The following is a 19,998-nucleotide window of genomic DNA, read 5'->3' as shown; positions in this document are numbered from 1 at the left end:
AGATTTATAATTTGTAAGATTATAAATTACCCCTAGGGGGTGTTATGTCAGCATATTTCATTGACTGATTACTGACAAATTTCATACTTGTTTGGACTCAAAAGTCCGCACCTTACTGCCGACTATAGGTTGATTACAAACTCCTTGCGACTCAAGAACTGCGCAGTCCCCCGTACTACAAGAAATTCGTAACCTACCTTGCTCTTGTAGCGTGAGCTATGGTGTTCTTCACACCTTCGACAGTTATTGGTGACTTGATAGAAGCTGAAGTGTCCTTGGATGTCCACGTCTTCCATAGTCTAGGAATACGCACACTGGTACACTATGTTCCACAAGATTTGTCTTTATTGTTCACAATCTTATCACTAAAGAAGCTGATCGCACTTCTCTTAAGTGTTTATTGTGTTTTATGAGATACTTTGTTCACACTAATGCACAGATAGTTCTTTGTTGGTTATCCTGGCGTCAGTGTCACTCTCAGTAGAGTCAAAAGTAATCTGAAGACGCCACAGCACCCCATGCCGTCACTGCCCCTTGCACAAAGGAAAAGCTGACATAGTACTTTTGCTTCCTTGCCACTTCCTCGAGGAAGCAAGCAGAATGTTTGATTCTTGCTTTCTTAAGCATAGACAACAATGTCCACTATCTTTACAATGGAAATAAAGTGGGAGCAGGATTTTCCTTAATTGTCCTGCTAAGGTAAGAGATGAACTGTCTCTTATTAAAATACACTCTGCAACACTGGAAGGAGTGTCTGTCGAAGCGACCACGTCCCATACTCATACTGCATCTGCTATCAATTACTCGCTGTAGCAGTAAACAAGATGCTTGTTCCTTCTGAGAGGGCTGGTCCCCTCAGGGCTGAAAGGGCTGCAAGGGGCTGAAGGGGCTGATACCCCCCTCCTGGAGAAAATTTCTCCACACTGGGGGGCGGCAGAGGTTCGCTGCAGGTGAACTATTCATCACTTAACATTAATTTGATTTTCTCACTCGCCACCACTGTTGCTTGTCTTTTCTGAACAGCTTTAGTCTGTGTGGTTTCTGGAGAATCACTAATTTTATTTTCAACACTTTGTAATTCTAACGGTACTAGTTTATTTATTGTCCACTTATTCACTACACCTTTGCTTAAAACATCAACTGTCCTGATGATTCCATTTGCATCAGGATATATGGTCACAATTTTTCCAAGTGGCCATTGGGACCTCGGACCATCATTGTCGATAATCACTATGTCACCAGGTCTTAAGGACTTATGATTTTCAGGAACACCAGGTCCATAGAAATGTTCTCTCAATGAGGTGAGATAGTCTTCTCGCCATATTTTCTCCCAACATTCAATCACTTTATTAAGGTGTTTGAATTTACGTCTGAGTTGCTCAGGTTCGAAATAAGAAGGATCCTCTATGATTTCTTTATCATTCATGGGAGGAACAGGTTCGAGCCTTTAACACTTCTAAACTGTCCAGATCATCGGTAACATAAGTTAGAGGTCTGTTGTTGACTCTATTTTCTATTTCAGTCACAACTGTACGGAATTCTTCTAAGTCAATTCTCTGACGATGAAGAGTCTTCCTTAAACAACGTTTTACAATGCCGATCATTCTTTCATAAAATCCGCCGTGCCATGGAGATTTAGGAGGAATGTATCTCCAACGACAACTCCGTTGATTCAGCATCTGTTGTACTTCTGGTTGATCAAAGATCTTGCTTATATAAGCAGCACCAGCAACAAAGTTCGTTGCATTATCTGAAATCATCAGTCTTGGACATGCCCTTTTGGCTGCAAACCTTCTGAATAATTTGATAAAAGTTTCAGCAGACATGTCAGTGGCTACTTCTAGATGTACTGCTATAGTTGTAGCACAAGTGAACAAACAGATGTACACCTTGATGGGAACTTTGTCAACTGTTTTGGTTAAAATTATTGGTCCAGTGTAATCTATACCTGTCACCTCAAATGGAGTGATATGACAAACTCTTTCAGAGGGATATGGAGGTGGACCTGGATACTGACATACTCGCATATCGTAGTGACGACAAGTAATACAGTCCTTTATTTGTTTTTTCACACTTTGTCGACCTTGAGGTATCCAGTAGGATTGTCGTATATGACAAAGTGTGTCAGCTACCCCACCATGTAACACGTTACTGTGGGCGTTTTGAACAATCAGTTTTGTTAGCCAATGATTCTTGGGGATCAATATTGGATGTATGGCTTCTTTAGGTAGTGAAGAATTATGAATTCTTCCTCGACTTCTTATAATCTTTTCTGAGTCGAGATAAAGTCCTAAAGAATTAATCATGACAGGTTTCTTTGGGGATTTATCTTGTGTTTCTAGAAATTTATATTCTGTAGAGAAAACATCTTTCTGTATTGGTTTCATCCAGTATTTAATGGGTTCAAGACATTCATAATCAGGTTTTATTCCTTTAATGAATTTATGGACAAGAGCTGTAACTCTTAAGAGTTTACCCAAAGATGAGTATTTAGATCCATCAATGACTCTTTCTGTTGTGTCTGCAGTATTTACACAACTTATTTCTGCTGTGTTCAAGCAGACTGTTTCTTCTGGCATAATGTGAGCTTTTTGCTGAGGCCAGTTATTTTCATTAGAGAGCCAGTTCGGTCCGTGGGGCCATAATTTATTATCCACAAATTTCTTGAGTGGGATACCACGTGACAACATGTCAGCTGGATTCTCTAGGGTAGAGACGTGGAGAATGAGATAATCTCTCTGCATCTCTTTTATTTCTGCTACTCTGTTCTGTACATAGACCAGCTTACTCTTATTATTTCTTAACCACTGGAGAACTGCTTCATTATCACTCCTGATCACGGTTTTTTCAATAGTGAGATGATCAAGTACTTTGTTGAGATAGACAGCTAATTTTGTACCTACATAGAGTGCTGTCAGTTCCAATTGTGGTACTGTTCTGACCTTCAAGGGTGCTACCCTGGCCTTTGAAGTAATTAGTGTACTTCCTTCAGCATTACTCATGTAAGCTACAGCGCCATAACCTCTGGTTGACGCATCACAGAACACATGTAATGTGTACATGTTTCCCTCTTGACCTATTTGTCTGGGAAATGTAATTTGATGAAGTTGCTTAAACTCCCTGGATATTTCATCCCATGCTTGACTCATTTCTAGAGCTTCCATGCATCTTGCATAAGCATTTTACCCTTTATGGTAATTGGTGAGACGAGCCCTAGAGGATCAAAACATTGTGATACCTCTGACAGTAAACTACGTTTAGTGAGTGTACTGCATAATTTATTGTTTAAGTCCCAGCATATTGTTGCAATCAGGAATTTCAGCTTCAGGGAAATCTTCTTTGATAAGTTCCCTTACTTGCTTTGAATTTGTATTCCACATCCTTAGAGGCATATTTGCTTCTTTCATCTCCTTGTTAGCGTCTCTGTATAAGGATTTCAAATTCTCCTCTTTATTTACAGTGCCTTGAATATTGTCCACATAGAAACTATTCTTTAAGATTTCTTTGAAGGGACTTTCAGATTTCTTCAAATGTGTATTTAAAGTAGCTTCTAGTAAGAATGGAGAGGATGTTGCACCAAATAATACTGATTTGAAACGATAAGTTTTCACTGGAATTTGAGGATCATGTGGATTTTCAGGCCACAAGAATCGAGTATAATCTTTATCTATTTCTTGTAGTATTACTCTTAAGAAAGCCTTGGAAATATCAGCCGTGTAGGCATATGGGTTTGTGCGAAATTTCATAAGCACGTCTCGAAGCTTCTCAGTTAGTGAGGGTCCGGTCATCAGACAATCATTAAGACTTGCTACATCTTTATTTGCACGTGCGCTGCAATTATATACAACACGTAGTGGAGTGGTTTCAGAATCTGTTCTGACTCCATGGTGCGGGAGATAATGAGCTTCTGTCTTCAACTTATCTTCGACTATTTCCTCAATGAATTTATTGTCCAACTGTTCTTGTATGATATTATCATAAACAGTCAGTAGCTCTGGATTCTTCCTGATCTCATGTATTTGTGCTTTCATCTGTCCGAAAGCCATGCGATAATTGCTAGGCAGATGTGGTGGATTTAATTTCCATGGTAACCTAACCCAATACTGTCCATCTTCATATTTGACAGTGTACAAATATTGGTTATAAGTCTGAGACTCTTGTGGGCTTGGTTTACTTACATCAATACCTATCGCATCTAAATCCCACAACTTATCAACTGGTTCATTCATTTCTTCCAGTAATGATAATTTTTGCTGTGGTACATGATCAGCGGTTATTCTCGTAACTAGTACATTTTCCACTGAATCAATATCAGCTTCTTTCCCACTTTGAGAGGGAATGGGACCACATATCATGTGGCCTCCTGCTGTTTTCAGCAAGTGAACATCATGTTTACTTACTATATTTTGCACAAAACAGTGATAATAATCACTTCCAATGATTAAATCAATTGGACTAATTGTGTCCGTCTGTATGTCAGGACAGGCTAACTTGACCTTAGCTGCTTTCAGTGCTGCAACTGTTTCTTTTAATCCCTGGATCTGCACAGACTTAGGCAAATCATCTACTACCACAGCTTCTACTGTCTTTTTCCTGTTTCCTAGACCAACAGTGATTCTGGCTAGGTCATATGTCTGTTTAACAGAATTGTGGATAAAACCAGCTATATCTAACTGTATTTTGGCATAGGGTTGATTATTCTGTTTCTGCAACACTGTTCTTCTTATGAAGGACCTTTGTGAGCCTTGATCAAATAGTGTTAGCACATTGGTTTTGCGTAATTTATTAGATAACTCGAGCTATCGGGAGAGCAGTTGCTTTAAACTTATCTCTCACATTTAATGCTGTTGCTTGTTGACTTCCTGATTCTGTGGAAGTCTTCTGCTGTTCAGCAAAAGTATTTGGGCATAATGCTGTATGATGCATACCCTTGCATTTAAAACACTTCTTCAGTGAGCATTTTCCTTCCTTGTGTTCACCTAAACACTTGATGCACCTTTTCAGCTGATGAACACGTTGTTTACGTGCCTCCATTGATGTGTATTGACTACAATACTGTGCCCAATGTGTTCCATCACAAAGTACACATTTTGGAGTACGTTTATGTATGACAGTCTGTTTACTGTCTGTTGTATTCACAGCTTGATAAATGCCTATATGGGATTTCCCATTCTGTGGTTTAGTGGGAGTAGGTATACTCTTTTTATACAGAGTTGAAGGTTTGTTATCCACGGGATTTGTGGATTTTTCATCTTGTCTCGTTGCTTGCATGCATGAAACTATTGTTTGTAAACCATTGCTAATTTCCTCACAAGTGAAATAGCGTTTATTGAACATAATATTTAATCGTTCAATAGTTTGTGGTGACAACTTATCTTGTACAATACCACTGATAAACCAATCACATTGTCTTAGGTCATATTTAGCATCTAGAGATCTAAGACTATTGTCTAATGTGATTCTAAATGCTTGTAAGTCTGAAAAACAATGTTTGGGTGGCTTCAAGCTTGATATTAAGACTGCATGTCTAACTCTAGCCTTGGGACGAATAGTTTGAAAAACCGACAAGTTGAAGATTGAGACACTTATGCAGCATATGGGAATCTTTATTCAGGAAACGTTTCACCACACAGTGGCTTCATCAGTCCAATACAAAGCGGAAGGCGTAAGGAGAGGAGGAGAATGAGGTAATCAGTCCCTCAACCTGGAGTCGATGTGTTCAGTCCATCAATCTTGTAGAATGTACAGTATAGGGCCGTAGACGTGGCTTATATACTGTAGTGAGGTGAGGTGAAGCAGGCGGAGGCGGGGTCATAGTGGTACCATCCACTAGTCGAAGTAGGTCTTCGTCCAAAGGTTGAACAAGTGTTGAAGAATTCTTTGTAACAAGATCCCATGATGCTGCAGTGTCTGACAGTTGTGATGAATGGTTTGAAAAACCGACAAGTTGAAGATTGAGACACTTATGCAGCATATGGGAATCTTTATTCAGGAAACGTTTCGCTACACAGTGGCTTCATCAGTCCAATACAAAGGGGAAGGCGTAAGGAGAGGAGGAGAATGAGGTAATCAGTCCCTCAACCTGGAGTCGATGTGTTCAGTCCATCAATCTTGTAGAACTTGTCGGTTTTTCAAACCATTCATCACAACTGTCAGACAATGCAGCATCATGGGATCTTGTTACAAAGAATTCTTCAACACTTGTTCAACCTTTGGACGAAGACCTACTTCGACTAGTGGATGGTACCACTATGACCCCGCCTCCGCCTGCTTCACCTCACCTCACTACAGTATATAAGCCACGTCTACGGCCCTATACTGTACATTCTACAAGATTGAATGACTGAACACATCGACTCCAGGTTGAGGGACTGATTACCTCATTCTCCTCCTCTCCTTACGCCTTCCCCTTTGTATTGGACTGATGAAGCCACTGTGTGGCGAAACGTTTCCTGAATAAAGATTCCCATATGCTGCATAAGTGTCTCAATCTTCAACTTGTCGGTTTTTCAAACCATTCATCACAACTGTCAGACACCGCAGCATCATGGGATCTTGTTACAAAGAATTCTTCAACACTTGTTCAACCTTTGGACGAAGACCTACTTCGACTAGTGGATAGTACCACTATGACCCCGCCTCCGCCTGCTTCACCTCACCTCACTACAGTATATAAGCCACGTCTACGGCCCTATACTGTACATTCTACAAGATTGATGGACTGAACACATCGACTCCAGGTTGAGGGACTGATTACCTCATTCTCCTCCTCTCCTTACGCCTTCCCCCTTTGTATTGGACTGATGAAGCCACTGTGTGGCGAAACGTTTCCTGAATAAAGATTCCCATATGCTGCATAAGTGTCTCAATCTTCAACTCTAGCCTTGTCAGCATCGAAGTAATTGTCTGCTAAGACACGTAAGGCTATTTGATAATTACCTTTAACCACCGGAAATGACTTAATCAGTTCATAGGGTTCTCCCTTCACAAGACATTTAAGATAATTGAACTTAGCAATCTCATCTATGTCAGTTCGTGAATTTACTATGGATTGAAAACCACTAATGAATTCTTCATAATTATGACCTTTGAAAATAGGTAATGACAATGTAGGTAAGCTTGGTAATGGGACACTTGTTGTTACAGGTGTAACAGGTGTTTGACCACTAGTTACAGTAGGTCTCTGTGACAGAGTTCTGCGGCAGATAGCCTGTACTCCTGTCCACCTTAATTGTTGATTACTAAAATTATCCAAAACATTTTTAATTTCATCCTCAGATGGGTCTGACTCAAGAAATTTATTTTCATAATGTGTATAGTCTGAATTAATTATTTTCAGACGTTGTGCAAGTAATTCAAATTTGACCTCAAGATCATCAAAATCTATGTTTGTATCTTGAGTTAATCCTATACAGACTGAAATTAGATTTTCTAATTGTATAATCTTAGTCTGTAAAGACTGAAACTGAGTTTTCAAACAAGCCATTTTAATGGTATACTGAAAATTCTAGCACCACACTTAGAGTGTTTAAAAAACACTGTACTGCTATAGACAGCTGAGTTTTTGTTATGCTTAAGTCAGCAATATTCGAGTCAGACACTACTGACCCACTAAGCTTAACCTCAGGGTCAATGACCATGAAGGGTACACAGTACATATGGCTGGTGTTTATGGCTTGTGTTTGCTGTGTCAGCCTGACCACGATGATTAATCGTAAATAACGATGTTATACACTTCATTCACTATACACTATAAATGTCACTGTATAACTGTAAATCACACGTGAATATTACTTACACATATATAAATGTCACTGTTAATATGTATTTGAAAGCTTACACTTTATTTATTTATTTTTTTTTTTTACACAGGGTTTGACAAGGTTAAGGATCCCTAGCTTTATTGACAGCTATATTACAGGTTAAGGATTCCTAACTTTATTGGCAAGCTAAGAGCTGTTACCTACATCAGCTCATTTGAAAGCATTTTTATTGTTATGAGACATACAAGTACGGAACAGGATGAAGTTGGAGCCATCTGTGGGCCAGCATTTTTATCTGATCAACTGACTTTATCTCGTTGACATCATTATGCTGTACGAATGTGTTCCATACTCGAGTCATCCTGGGTATGTATGATCTCAGATGGAGTGATGTTCTGGAGAAGGGTACAGCCAGAGTGAAGTTGCTGCTTTCTGCCCGTCTTGTGGCATAAAAGCTTGTTTCACGCTGTCCTCGAAGTGGATCCAAGTGTGGTACTTTGACAATATTGGCCTTGTACATAACAGTAAGGCCACCCACATACCTCCTATGTTGAAGGCTCTGCTGAAATGACAGATCTATCCAGGATGGGTCCAGGCGAGAGATGAGACGTCTTGCTCTGTTCTCTACTCTGTCAAGCAGTCGCAGATGAGAGGGGGGACAGGCAGACCAAGAAAGTGGAGCATACTCAAGGTGTGAGCGTACTTGTGCCTCGTACAGAATCTTGCAACCCCTACTGTCAAGCAGATGCGAGATACGGCGAAGTGCTGTAAGCTTCCTGGCTGCCTGGTTTGCAAGATTCACAACATGGTTCTTCATGGTTAGTTTGGAGTCAAATTTCACCCCAAGGATATCAACTTCTTCTCCAGGTGCCAACATCCTCCCATTCATCCTTACTACTGCACCAGCATTACCATCATGGTGCCTAGAGACGATCATCATTTGCGTTTTCTCAGGTGCAAATGTTACTTGCCATCTATTTCCCCAAGCTGATATAGCTCTCAGCTGGTGATTGATGTAGCTTAGAGCAGCTGGCATTTCTTCTCTTGGATAAGTGAATGTCAGTGTACAGTCGTCTGCATATGCATGTGATTCTGGGATGAGATGAAGAAGGTCGTTGAAATAGACATTCCATAACAGTGGACCCAGCACGCTTCCTTGTGGAACGCTTGCCCCAATAGGATGCCTTGCTGATTCCGTTCCATTGAGGACTACACTTAGAGATCTACCATGAAGGTAATCACTGAGGAGACATAGCGTAGAGCCTGCAATTCCCAGTGCTTGAAGTTTTGCTAAGAGGCCCTGGTGCCACACCCGGTCGAAAGCGCCAGCAATGTCCAGTGCTACCACACAGCTGACTTTGGATTCATCCAGTGACTGGTGCCACTTAGTGGAGAGGTTTAACAACAGATCAGCAGCAGAGTAACCTTTCCTGAAGCCATATTGACGATCACAAAGTAGTGAGTGGTAGTCAAAAAAATCTGTCATTTGTCTTGAGACTATTGTCTCAAGGATCTTACCAGTGATTGACAGGAGTGACACTGGTCTGTAGTTGCTGATTTCTGCTCTGCTCTTCTTTTTGTGAACAGGGACTACATTTGCCTCTTTCCACAGAGAGGGCCATTTACACTGTACTAGGCAGTGCTGAAAGATGCGAGTTAGAGGTGCTGCTAGCTGGTCTGCACATCTTCTCAACAATCTTGGGCTCAACTTGTCTGGGCCCACAGCCTTTTCTTGGTCAAGTGATTTAAGAAGGAAATGCACCTCCTCCTGCCTTATTGTCACCACTGACAGTTTTGACACAGTTCGTGCAGCTAGAGAAGGAGGGTCCCTTGCTGGATCAGGAACTTGCATTTTGGTAGCAAAGTGTTCAGCAAAGAAGTCCGCCTTCTCTTGACTACTAGTAGAGGCGGTCCCATCCTGTCGATTTAGAGGTGGAATAAGTTCATCAGGCAGATAACCTTGTCTGTCCTTGACCAGGGACCACCAGGTTTTGGAGCCTACCCTACCTGATGCTAACTTTCTTTTAGTGTCCACCTCCCATTTAGCAATGGCCCACTTTTGAACATCACCCATATGCCTACAGGCTTGCATGTGCAAGTTCCTGTTATAGGTGGTAGGATGTCTCTTATACCTTCGTCATGCTTTGTACTTAGCAGTAGCAGCCTCTCTACAACGAAAGTCAAACCAAGGCTGATCTGCAGGCTTTGTCACATATTGCCGGTGAGGAATGTGTTCTTGTTGCAGATTAAGGATGTGTCCAGTGAAGGCTTTCACTTGGTTGTCAACATCCCCCTGGAGAAGAGCATTCCAGTCGGTGGTGGCGAGCTCAGAGCAAAGGGCTGGCCAATTACCTCTTTCCCATAGCCAGGTTGTGCGTGTGAACTCCTCACCTCGTTCTGTTGGGATCTTAAGTGTGGTAAAAACAGCCTTGTGGTCAGACGATCCAAGTAGCCGAGGGGTTGACAAGTGACTATGCCTTCTGCCAGATCACTCACTACTGGGTCAAGGGAGGAGCCAGAGATATGAGTAGGGAAATCAACAAAGTTTCTCATGTCAAACACCGCAAGAAGGTCATCAAAGTCCCTCTGTATAAGGTGCTGGTTGAGGTCACCAACAATTATAATATGTTGACAGTTGTGTTGTAGCAGAAGGGAGTCAATATTTTTCATTAGGAAGTTGATAGGGTCTGCGTGTTGCCACTGAGGTCTGTACATTGCACATGCTAGTACAGAGGTACTAGTGTTTATTCAGAGCTTGAAGAACATCATTTCAAGATGTGTAGGGGTGGCAACATCTATGTGCTGAGCATGAACACTTTTAGAGAAGCACACAGCAACACCACCTCCTTGCCCTTGCCTGTCTCTTCTCATCCATGAGGTGTAGCCAGCAATTCTTGCAAAATTTTCTGGAGTCCTGTCATCCAAAAATGTTTCAACAACAGTTATCATGTCGGGACGTCGAGTGTTCACAAAGCTATGTGTGAGCTCTCCAACATTAGTAATGAAACCTCTAATGTTGGCCGACAGGATGCTGATAGACTGGCTCCTCATGATGAAGTGGTCAGCTTGAGGTGGTGGGTGTGTAGGGAATGTAAGGTGCCTGCCCTTGAGAGAGGTAGGGTACTGAGGCAGCTACAGGGATGTAGGTCTGTGGTCTTGTATAAGGCCCAATCCCACCTGCTGGGCTGGGATAGGAGTAGCTAAGTGGGTGACGTGTGAGAGTGTTCACCAATTCAGAGATCCTGCTGGTTTGTTCTGAGAACAGGTCTCTAAACAGGTGGCCCTGTCTGTCAAGTTCCTTTTTCTTCCGACACTGGTCCTCCTTATGTCCTTTCTTGTAACAGTAATTACACCTGGTATCTCGCAGGCAGTTGTTGGCAGAGTGCCCCTTCCGGTGACAGCGAGAGCACCGCCTAGGTGCCTGGGAGGGTGGACTAGGATTTGTTGCACCTCCTGTGTTTCGCAGATTTGTCCTCAGATTCTGCCGCTGGAACTGTGTTAGTGGAGGGTGAGACGGCTGTTGATGTCTTCCTCCTCCACGTCCTCTACCCCGTCCTCTACCAGTTCTGACAGATGTGTCCCTGCTGTTCGTACTTCGGCGCAGTAGGTGATCAGGTGCAGTGATAGTTTCCTGATCACTAACTGCACCGTACTCTGGTGGAGAAACTCCTGGCTCAGAACTTGCTGTCGAAGCACTACTACCAGATTCTAGAATAGTATTGGCAGGTGTGCTGACAGGTGTAGGATCAGAGATGGTATGTGCACTGTCAAGTAGACTGGCAGTGGCTGAAGCAGAGATGTCAGGTGTAGGAGAATTAACAGATCCAAGGCTTCCCTCGTTGCTGGGGAGAGGATTTGTTCCCTCTGTGGTGGTCAGAGGAATTGTGTTAGAATTCCCAAATGTAGTGTTTTGAACTCTGTCAGTCTGTGGGACCTTAGCGATGACAGAATTCCACCAGTTGTTTACCCCTGAGTTAAGCTCAGTGTGGGACTTCCAGTCTTTGTCAGTAGTGTCACCATCAGCTGAGCAGCTTACGTCACTTGATGCAGGCTTGCACTGGCCTTCTACAATAGCTTGTAGGTTATCTAATGATTTGAGGAGCTCATGAAGTGCTTCCCTGTGATGGATTATCTTAGCTGCAACTTTACAACACAGCCCAAGAGGGCAGTCTTGATCTTTGGACAGGAGTCCCTGAGGTAGGACTTCTGAACCTTCCTCCTGTAGCTCCAGGCTTGTATCCACATATACCACAGGATTATGGATATCCTTATTAAAGTTCCTTTAATATAATAGGTATATCTATAAGAAACAAACTTTAACACAATCTTGTCTCTTAATTTCTGTCTATAAGCATTATAAACACTATGTGTATATACACTCAGACAAACTGAACATCACTTGGGTTGTTGTTGTCTTAGTCAGCACTTCTTCGAGTTTGGAGCAGTGGATGCCGGGTGCCATCCCCCTTTTCTTGTTGGGTGAGTCACCCAGCTCCCGTTTTCTTTGGGTGAACGCTGGGTGAGCGCCCGTTTTCTTTTGGCTGCCCATTCTCTGTGATTGAGTCTGGAGGGACTCATTTACACTAATTTAAATTGTAAAACACTAGTTTTACAGCTTTTTTTCGAAGGACCTTGGCTCGTAGGTTATTTGTACACTGTAGTACAACATATCTGGACCACAGTGTGGCCTTTATCCGGTTTGAAGGAACAATTATGTTGAGAAATGACATTACCAGTTAAGTTTAAAGAGTTTGTACTTAACTTAGAAAGACAACTCATCGCCTGCACAGCCGCCCCTGCAGACGAGGTCTTGAGAAGCTGTCGAAGTCATCTCTCAATGGGCTGTAAAGATTTATAATTTGTAAGATTATAAATTACCCCTAGGGGGTGTTATGTCAGCATATTTCATTCACTTATTGCTGACAAATTACATACTTGTTTGGACTCAAAAGTCCGCCCCTTACTGCCGACTATAGGTTGATTACAAACTCCTTGTGACTCAAGAACTGCACAGTCCCCCGTACTACAAGAAATTCGTAACCTACCTTGCTCTTGTAGCGTGAGCTATGGTGTTCTTCACACCTTCGACAGATATCGGTGACTTGATAGAAGCTGAAGTGTACTTGGATGTCCACGTCTTCCATAGTCTAGGAATATGCACACTGGTACACTATGTTCCACAAGATTTGTCTTTATTGTTCACAATCTTATCACTAAAGAAGCTGATCACACTTCTCTTAAGTGTTTATTGTGTTTTATGAGAGACTTTGTTCACACTAATGCACAGATAGTTCTTTGCTGGTTATCCTGGCATCAGTGTCACTCTCAGTAGAGTCAAAAGTAATCTGAAGACGCCACAGCACCCCATGCCATCACTGCCCCTTGCACAAAGGAAAAGCTGACATAGTACTTTTGCTTCCTTGCCACTTCATCGATGAAGCAAAGCAGAATGTTTGATTCTTGCTGTCTTAAGCATGGACAACAATGTCCACTATCTTTACTATGGTAATAAAGCGGGAGCAGGATTTTCCTTAATTGTCCTGCTAAGGTAAGAGATGAACTGTCTCTTATTAAAATATACTCTGCAACACTGGAAGGAGCGTCGGTCGAAGTGACCACGTCCCATACTCATACTGCATCTGCTATCAATTACTCGCTGTAGCAGTAAACAAGATGCTTGCTCCTTCTGAGAGGGCTGGGCCCCTCAGGGCTGAAAGGGCTGAAAGGGGCTGAAGGGGCTGATATCCCCCTCCTGGAGAAAATTTCTCCACAAGGGCTGAAAGGGGCTGATACCCCAATCTCCTAGAGGAATTTTCTCCACATATGTTGTTTACTACCATGTTGTTTACCTTCCATGTTGTTTGCCTACCATGTTGTTTATCTACTATGTTGTTTACCTACCATGTTGTTTACCTACAATGTGTTGAGAAATGGGATTACCAGCTAAGTTTAAATATAGGGAAAACTTAACTTAGAAAGACAACTCATCGCCTGCACAGCCACCCCTGCAGACGAGGTCTTGAGAAGCTGTCGAAGTCATTCCTCAACGGGCTGAAATGAGTTATAATTTGTAAGTTTATAAATTACCCCTAGGGGGTGTTATGTCAGCATATTTCATTCACTGATTGCTGACAAACTTACGTGTGTGAACTCAAAGGTCCGCATATCACCGGGGTTTATGATAAGTGACTAACTCACGACTTTATACTCAACTGCGCAGTCAATAGTAGTACATCATGAGTTAGTACACTTACCTGGGTATATGTATCTGACCCGTAATTATGCCCAGATATCCGTTGAGTTGATTGAAGAATAGTGTTCTTTGAAGAATGTCGCACTACACTCTGTTGGATCGCAACACTCGTTGTTACACTGTTCATCAATAATTGTTCACACAATTCCACTAAGAAGTTGATCACACTTCTCTGTAAGCATTTATCGTGTTTTGTGAGACACTTTGTTCACACTAACGCACAGATCGTTCTTTGTTGGTTATCTTGGCATCAGTGTCACTCTCAGTAGAGTCAAAAGTAATCTGAAGACGCCACAACGCCCCACGCCGTCACTGCCCCCAGCACAAAGGAAAAGCTGACCTAGCACTTTTTCTTTCCTTGCCACTTCCTCCATGAAGCAAAGCAGAATGTTTGATTCTTGCTGTCTTAAGCATAGACAACAATGTACACTATCTTTACCATGGTAATAAAGTGGGAGCAGGATTTTCCTTAATTGTCCTGCTAAAGTAAGAGATGGACTGTCTCTTATTAAAATATGCTTTACAACACTGGAGTCTGCAAGGAGCGGTGGTCGCTTGACCACACATTGCATACTGGTACTGCATCTGGGATCAATTACTCGCTGTAGCAGTAAACAAGACGCTTGCCCCTTCTGAGAGGGCTGGGTCTCTAAGGGCTGAAAGGGGCTGAAAGGGGCTGATACCCCCCTCCTGGAGAAAATTTCTCCACACAATGTTTATCTTCCATGTTGTTTGCCTACAATGTTGTTTACCTACCATGTTGTTTACCTACCATGTTGTTTACCTTCCATGTTGTTTACCTACCATGTTGTTTACCTTCCATGTTGTTTACCTTCCATGTTGTTTACCTACCATGTTGTTTACCTTCCATGTTGTTTACCTTCCATGTTGTTTACCTTCCATTTTGTTTACCTTCCATGTTATTTACCTACCATGTTGTTTGCCTACCATGTTATCTTCAACGTTGTTACTTTACATGTTGTTTATCTTCAATGTTGTTTACCTTCCATGTTGTTTATCTTCAACGTTGTTTACTTTACATGTTGTTTATCTTCAATGTTTTTTACCTTCCAAGTTGTTTACTTTCCATGTTGTTTGCCTACCATGTTGTTTATCTACCATGTTTTTTACCTTCCATGTTGTTTGCCTATCATGTTATTTACCTTTCATGTCGTTTACCTTCCATGTTGTTTACCTACCATGTTGTTTGTCTACCATGTTGTTTTCCTTCCACGTTGTTTGCCTGCCATGTTGTTTGCCTACCATGTTGTTTACCTTCCATGTTGTTTACCTTCCGTGTTGTTTACCTTCCATGTCGTTTACCTTCCATGTTGTTTGCCTACCATGTTGTTTATCTACCATGTTTTTTACCTTCCATGTTGTTTGCCTATCATGTTATTTACCTTTCATGTCGTTTACCTTCCATGTTGTTTACCTACCATGTTGTTTGTCTACCATGTTGTTTTCCTTCCACGTTGTTTGCCTGCCATGTTGTTTGCCTACCATGTTGTTTACCTTCCATGTTGTTTACCTTCCGTGTTGTTTACCTTCCATGTCGTTTACCTTCCATGTTGTTTACCTACCCTGTTGCTTACCTACCATGTTGTTTACCTACCATGTTGTTTACCTTCCATGTTGTTTACCTTCCATGTTGTTTACCTTCCATGTTGTTTACCTACCAAGTTGTTTACCTACCATGTTGTTTACCTTCCATGTTGTTTACCTTCCATGTTGTTTACCTTCCATGTTGTTTACCTTCCATGTTGTTTACCTTCCATGTTGTTTACCTTCCATGTTATTGCCTACCATGTTGTTTGCCTACCATGTTGTTTACTTTACATGTTTGTCTTCAATGTTGTTTACCTTCCATGTTGTTTATCTTCAACGTTGTTTACTTTACATGTTGTTTATCTTCAATGTTGTTTATCTTCAAAGTTGTTTACTTTCCATGTTGTTTGCCTACCATGTTGTTTATCTACCATGTTGTTTACCTACCATGTTGTTTATCTTCCATGTTGTTTGCCTACTATGTTGTTTATCTACCATGTTTTTTACCTTCCATGTTGTTTGCCTATCATGTTATTTACCTTCCATGTTGTTTACCTTCCATGTTGTTTACCTACCATGTTGTTTGCCTACCATGTTGCTTTCCTTCCATGTTGTTTGCCTACCATGTTGTTTACCTACCCTGTTGTTTACCTACCATGTTGTTTACCTTCCCTGTTGTTTACCTTCCATGTTGTTCACCTTCCATGTTGTTTACCTGCCATGTTGTTTTCCTTCCATATTGTTTACCTACCATGTTGTTTGTCTACCATGTTGTTTACCTACCATGTTGTTTACCTACCATGTTGTTTACATACCATGTTGTTTACCTACCATGTTGTTTGCTTTACATGTTGTTTATCTTCAATGTTGTTTACCTTCCATATTGTTTACCTACCATGTTGTTTACCTACCATGTTGTTTACCTACCATGTTGTTTACCTACTATGTTATTTACCTTCCATGTTGTTTATAGTCAATGTTATTTATCTTCCATGTTGTTTACCTTCCATGTTGTTTACCTACCATGTTGTTTACCTACCATGTTGTTTACCTACTATGTTATTTACCTTCCATGTTGTTTATAGTCAATGTTATTTATCTTCCATGTTGTTTACCTTCCATGTTGTTTACCTACCATGTTGTGTACCAACCATGTTGTTTACCTACCATGTTGTTTGCCTACCATGTTGTTTACCTTCCATGTTGTTTATCTTCAATATTGTTTACCTTCCATGGTGATTACTTTCAAAAGTATTTCCCTTTCATTGTGTTTACATTCTGATCTTTCCCTGTTTACTTTCTGTAGTGTATATCTTTGGTGTTGTTTACCTACCCTGGTATTACTCTACATTATATGACTGTGCAGTTCACTAATTACATATTTCATTCATTATTTTACAATAATTAAATACTGGCATATTACCATCCAATATTATTAAACATTTCTTGCAGCTTCTCACAGTCTCAACTTTAATGAAAACATCAATTTATATATTTTTAATTAGTCATAAGGCGGTATATTATTTTTTTTTTCACTCATCAAAACGTTTTCCCACAGTGCCGCCGCCACCACAAAGTTGCTGGTTTGATGACATCACGAGCACAGCTATGATGCTGTACTGGCAAGACGCAGATATTAATTGTGCAATTACCAACCACAACATCAGCTGGTCATGGGACGTCTTGTGGAGTGATGAAGCTGGTTCAGGTGTCGACGCTAACAGGGGTAATCACATCAGACTGCGCGACCTTTCTTCCTATACCAACGTCACAGCAGAAGTTGCATCATATACAGCCTCTGGTTATGGTCCGTCCACAAGTTGTTGGGATGTTACATCTCAAGAAAGTAAGTTTACCTTGTCTAATTTTGATATGTTTCACAATTAAATAATAATTATAGAAGATGCTGGACAACAAAGTTTGATCTGCAACTGAGATAAATATAGGTATTCTTATGTAAGATAAACATCTTAAAATTACTAATTTTAAGTCGAACTAAAGTTATAAAGTGAGGATTTTTAGCTATTGGAAAAATATAATTTTAAGTATTGTTCATTTATATATCATCTTTCATTAAAATTCACAACACAGGTAATATAGTGAGTCATTAAAAACTTATCCCCTGTTATAAAGTAACTGCTAAACAACGCTTCAAGGACATTATGCAACATATTCTCACTGGAAGAAGAAAATATTTAAGAATAGTTAAAGCATTTTGGCTTTACGCTGTTGACTAACATTGTCTTCGTGACGACACCAACCTGACAGTTGTCTCACATCATGTTGCAAGTGAAACGCCCCTGATATCTTACCTATATTGTACTAATATTCTGTTAAAATCTTACACAATGCTCCTAACAACACAAAGATTAGATGGAAAGAAGTTTAAGTATGAAGGAAGAAAGTGCTCTACTATCATCAGGGCTCTGGTGGCCTGGTGGTTAACGCTCTCGCTTCACACGGCGAGGGTCTGGGTTCGATTCCCAGCCAGAGTAGAAACGTTGGATGTGTTTCTTTCCACCTGTTGTCTATGTTCCCCATCAGTAAAATGGGTACCTGGGTGTTAGTCGACTGGTGTGGGTCGCATCCTGGGACACTGACCTAATTTGCCCGAAATGTGGAACATAACAAGGGAGTTTCTATATAGTAGTATGTCACTGTTGTCAGCTAGGACTGTATACCTTGTACATGTACTTGTAGTAAATAAAGATATTATTATTATTATGTTTTGGCCTAACTCGATAAAATAGTTTTGTCTTTGCCTTCCTGGGAAGTTCTGGACAACCTGTTTGAATACTTCCCATGCAGCCAGCTGCAGTAGGTTCAGGTATGATAGGAAGACTGACTCTGATGCAGCCAGCTGCAGTAGGTTCAGGTATGATAGGAAGACTGACTCTGATGCAGCCAGCTGCAGTAGGTTCAGGTATGATAGGAAGACTGACTCTGATGCAGGCAACTGCAGTAGGCTCAGGTATGATAGGAAGACTGACTCTGATGCAGCCAGCTGCAGTAGGCTCAGGTATGATAGGAAGACTGACTCTGATGCAGCCAGCTGCAGTAGGCTCAGGTATGATAGGAAGACTGACTCTGATGCAGCCAGCTGCAGTAGGTTCAGGTATGATAGGAAGACTGACTCTGATGCAGGCAACTGCAGTAGGTTCAGGTATGATAGGAAGACTGACTCTGATGCAGTCAACTGCAGTAGGCTCAGGTATGATAGGAAGACTGACTCTGATGCAGCCAGCTGGAGTAGGCTCAGGTATGATAGGAAGACTGACTCTGATGCAGCCAACTGCAGTAGGCTCAGGTATGATAGGAAGACTGACTCTGATGCAGCCAGCTGCAGTAGGCTCAGGTATGATAGGAAGACTGCCTCTGATGCAGCCAGCTGCAGTAGGCTCAGGTATGATAGGAAGACTGACTCTGATGCAGCCAGCTGCAGTAGGCTCAGGTATGATACGATGACTGACTCTGATGCAGCCAACTGCAGTAGGCTCAGGTATGATAGGAAGACTGACTCTGATGCAGCCAGCTGCAGTAGGCTCAGGTATGATAGGAAGACTGACTCTGATGCAGCCAGCTGCAGTAGGCTCAGGTATGATAGGAAGACTGACTCTGATGCAGCCAGCTGCAGTAGGCTCAGGTATGATAGGAAGACTGCCTGTGATGCAGCTAGCTGCAGTAGGCTCAGGTATGATAGGAAGACTGACTCTGATGCAGCCAGCTGCAGTAGGTTCAGGTATGATATGAAGACTGACTCTGATGCAGCCAGCTGCAGTTGGTTCAGGTATGATAGGAAGACTGACTCTGATGCAGCCAGCTGCAGTAGGTTCAGGTATGATAGGAAGACTGACTCTGATGCAGCCAGCTGCAGTAGGTTCAGGTATGATAGGAAGACTGACTCTGATGCAGTCAGCTGCAGTAGGTTCAGGTATGATAGGAAGACTGACTCTGATGCAGCCAGCTGCAGTAGGTTCAGGTATGATAGGAAGACTGACTCTGATGCAGCCAGCTGCAGTAGGTTCAGGAATGATAGGAAGACTGCCTCTGATGCAGCCAGCTGCAGTAGGTTCAGGAATGATAGGAAGACTGCCTCTGATGCAGCCAGCTGCAGTAATCTCAGGTATTATAGGAAGACTGACTCTGATGTAGCCAGCTGCAGTAGGCTCAGGTATGATAGGAAGAGTGACTCTGATGTAGCCAGCTGCAGTAGGCTCACGTATGATAGGAAGACTGACTCTGACAAAACTTAACGTATTTCTGGCCCAACAATTCATAGTATTTACAAAGCTTTTAATTTGGCTCAACTATGTATGTAATGGTGGAAGTAATATCTTGAGGATACACCAGTGCCATATATTGTATGTTGAATTTTACTTTCTTATCACTATTCTTTGACGTTGTTGTAGATGGCGGCCTTTGAGGTATGACAGT

The 19,998-nt window shown here is 41.7% G+C and overlaps 1 protein-coding gene across 1 annotated transcript in view; it reads left to right on the top strand.

The window, feature by feature from the left end:
- LOC128704840 (phosphatidylinositol phosphatase PTPRQ) overlaps positions 1-19,998 on the top strand; it is a 166,697-nt gene that overhangs the window by 45,365 nt on the left and 101,334 nt on the right. Inside the window, exon 4 of the mRNA XM_070104419.1 lies at positions 17,123-17,410. Within this exon, the coding sequence (XP_069960520.1) occupies positions 17,123-17,410 (288 nt within the window). The remainder of the gene's footprint in view (positions 1-17,122; positions 17,411-19,998) is intronic.

This window comes from Cherax quadricarinatus, chromosome 91, assembly GCF_038502225.1.
Source record: "Cherax quadricarinatus isolate ZL_2023a chromosome 91, ASM3850222v1, whole genome shotgun sequence".
NCBI lineage: Eukaryota > Metazoa > Arthropoda > Malacostraca > Decapoda > Parastacidae > Cherax > Cherax quadricarinatus.
The sequence above is the reverse complement of the archived record's forward strand: the minus strand, read 5'-3'. Positions and strand labels throughout refer to the sequence as shown.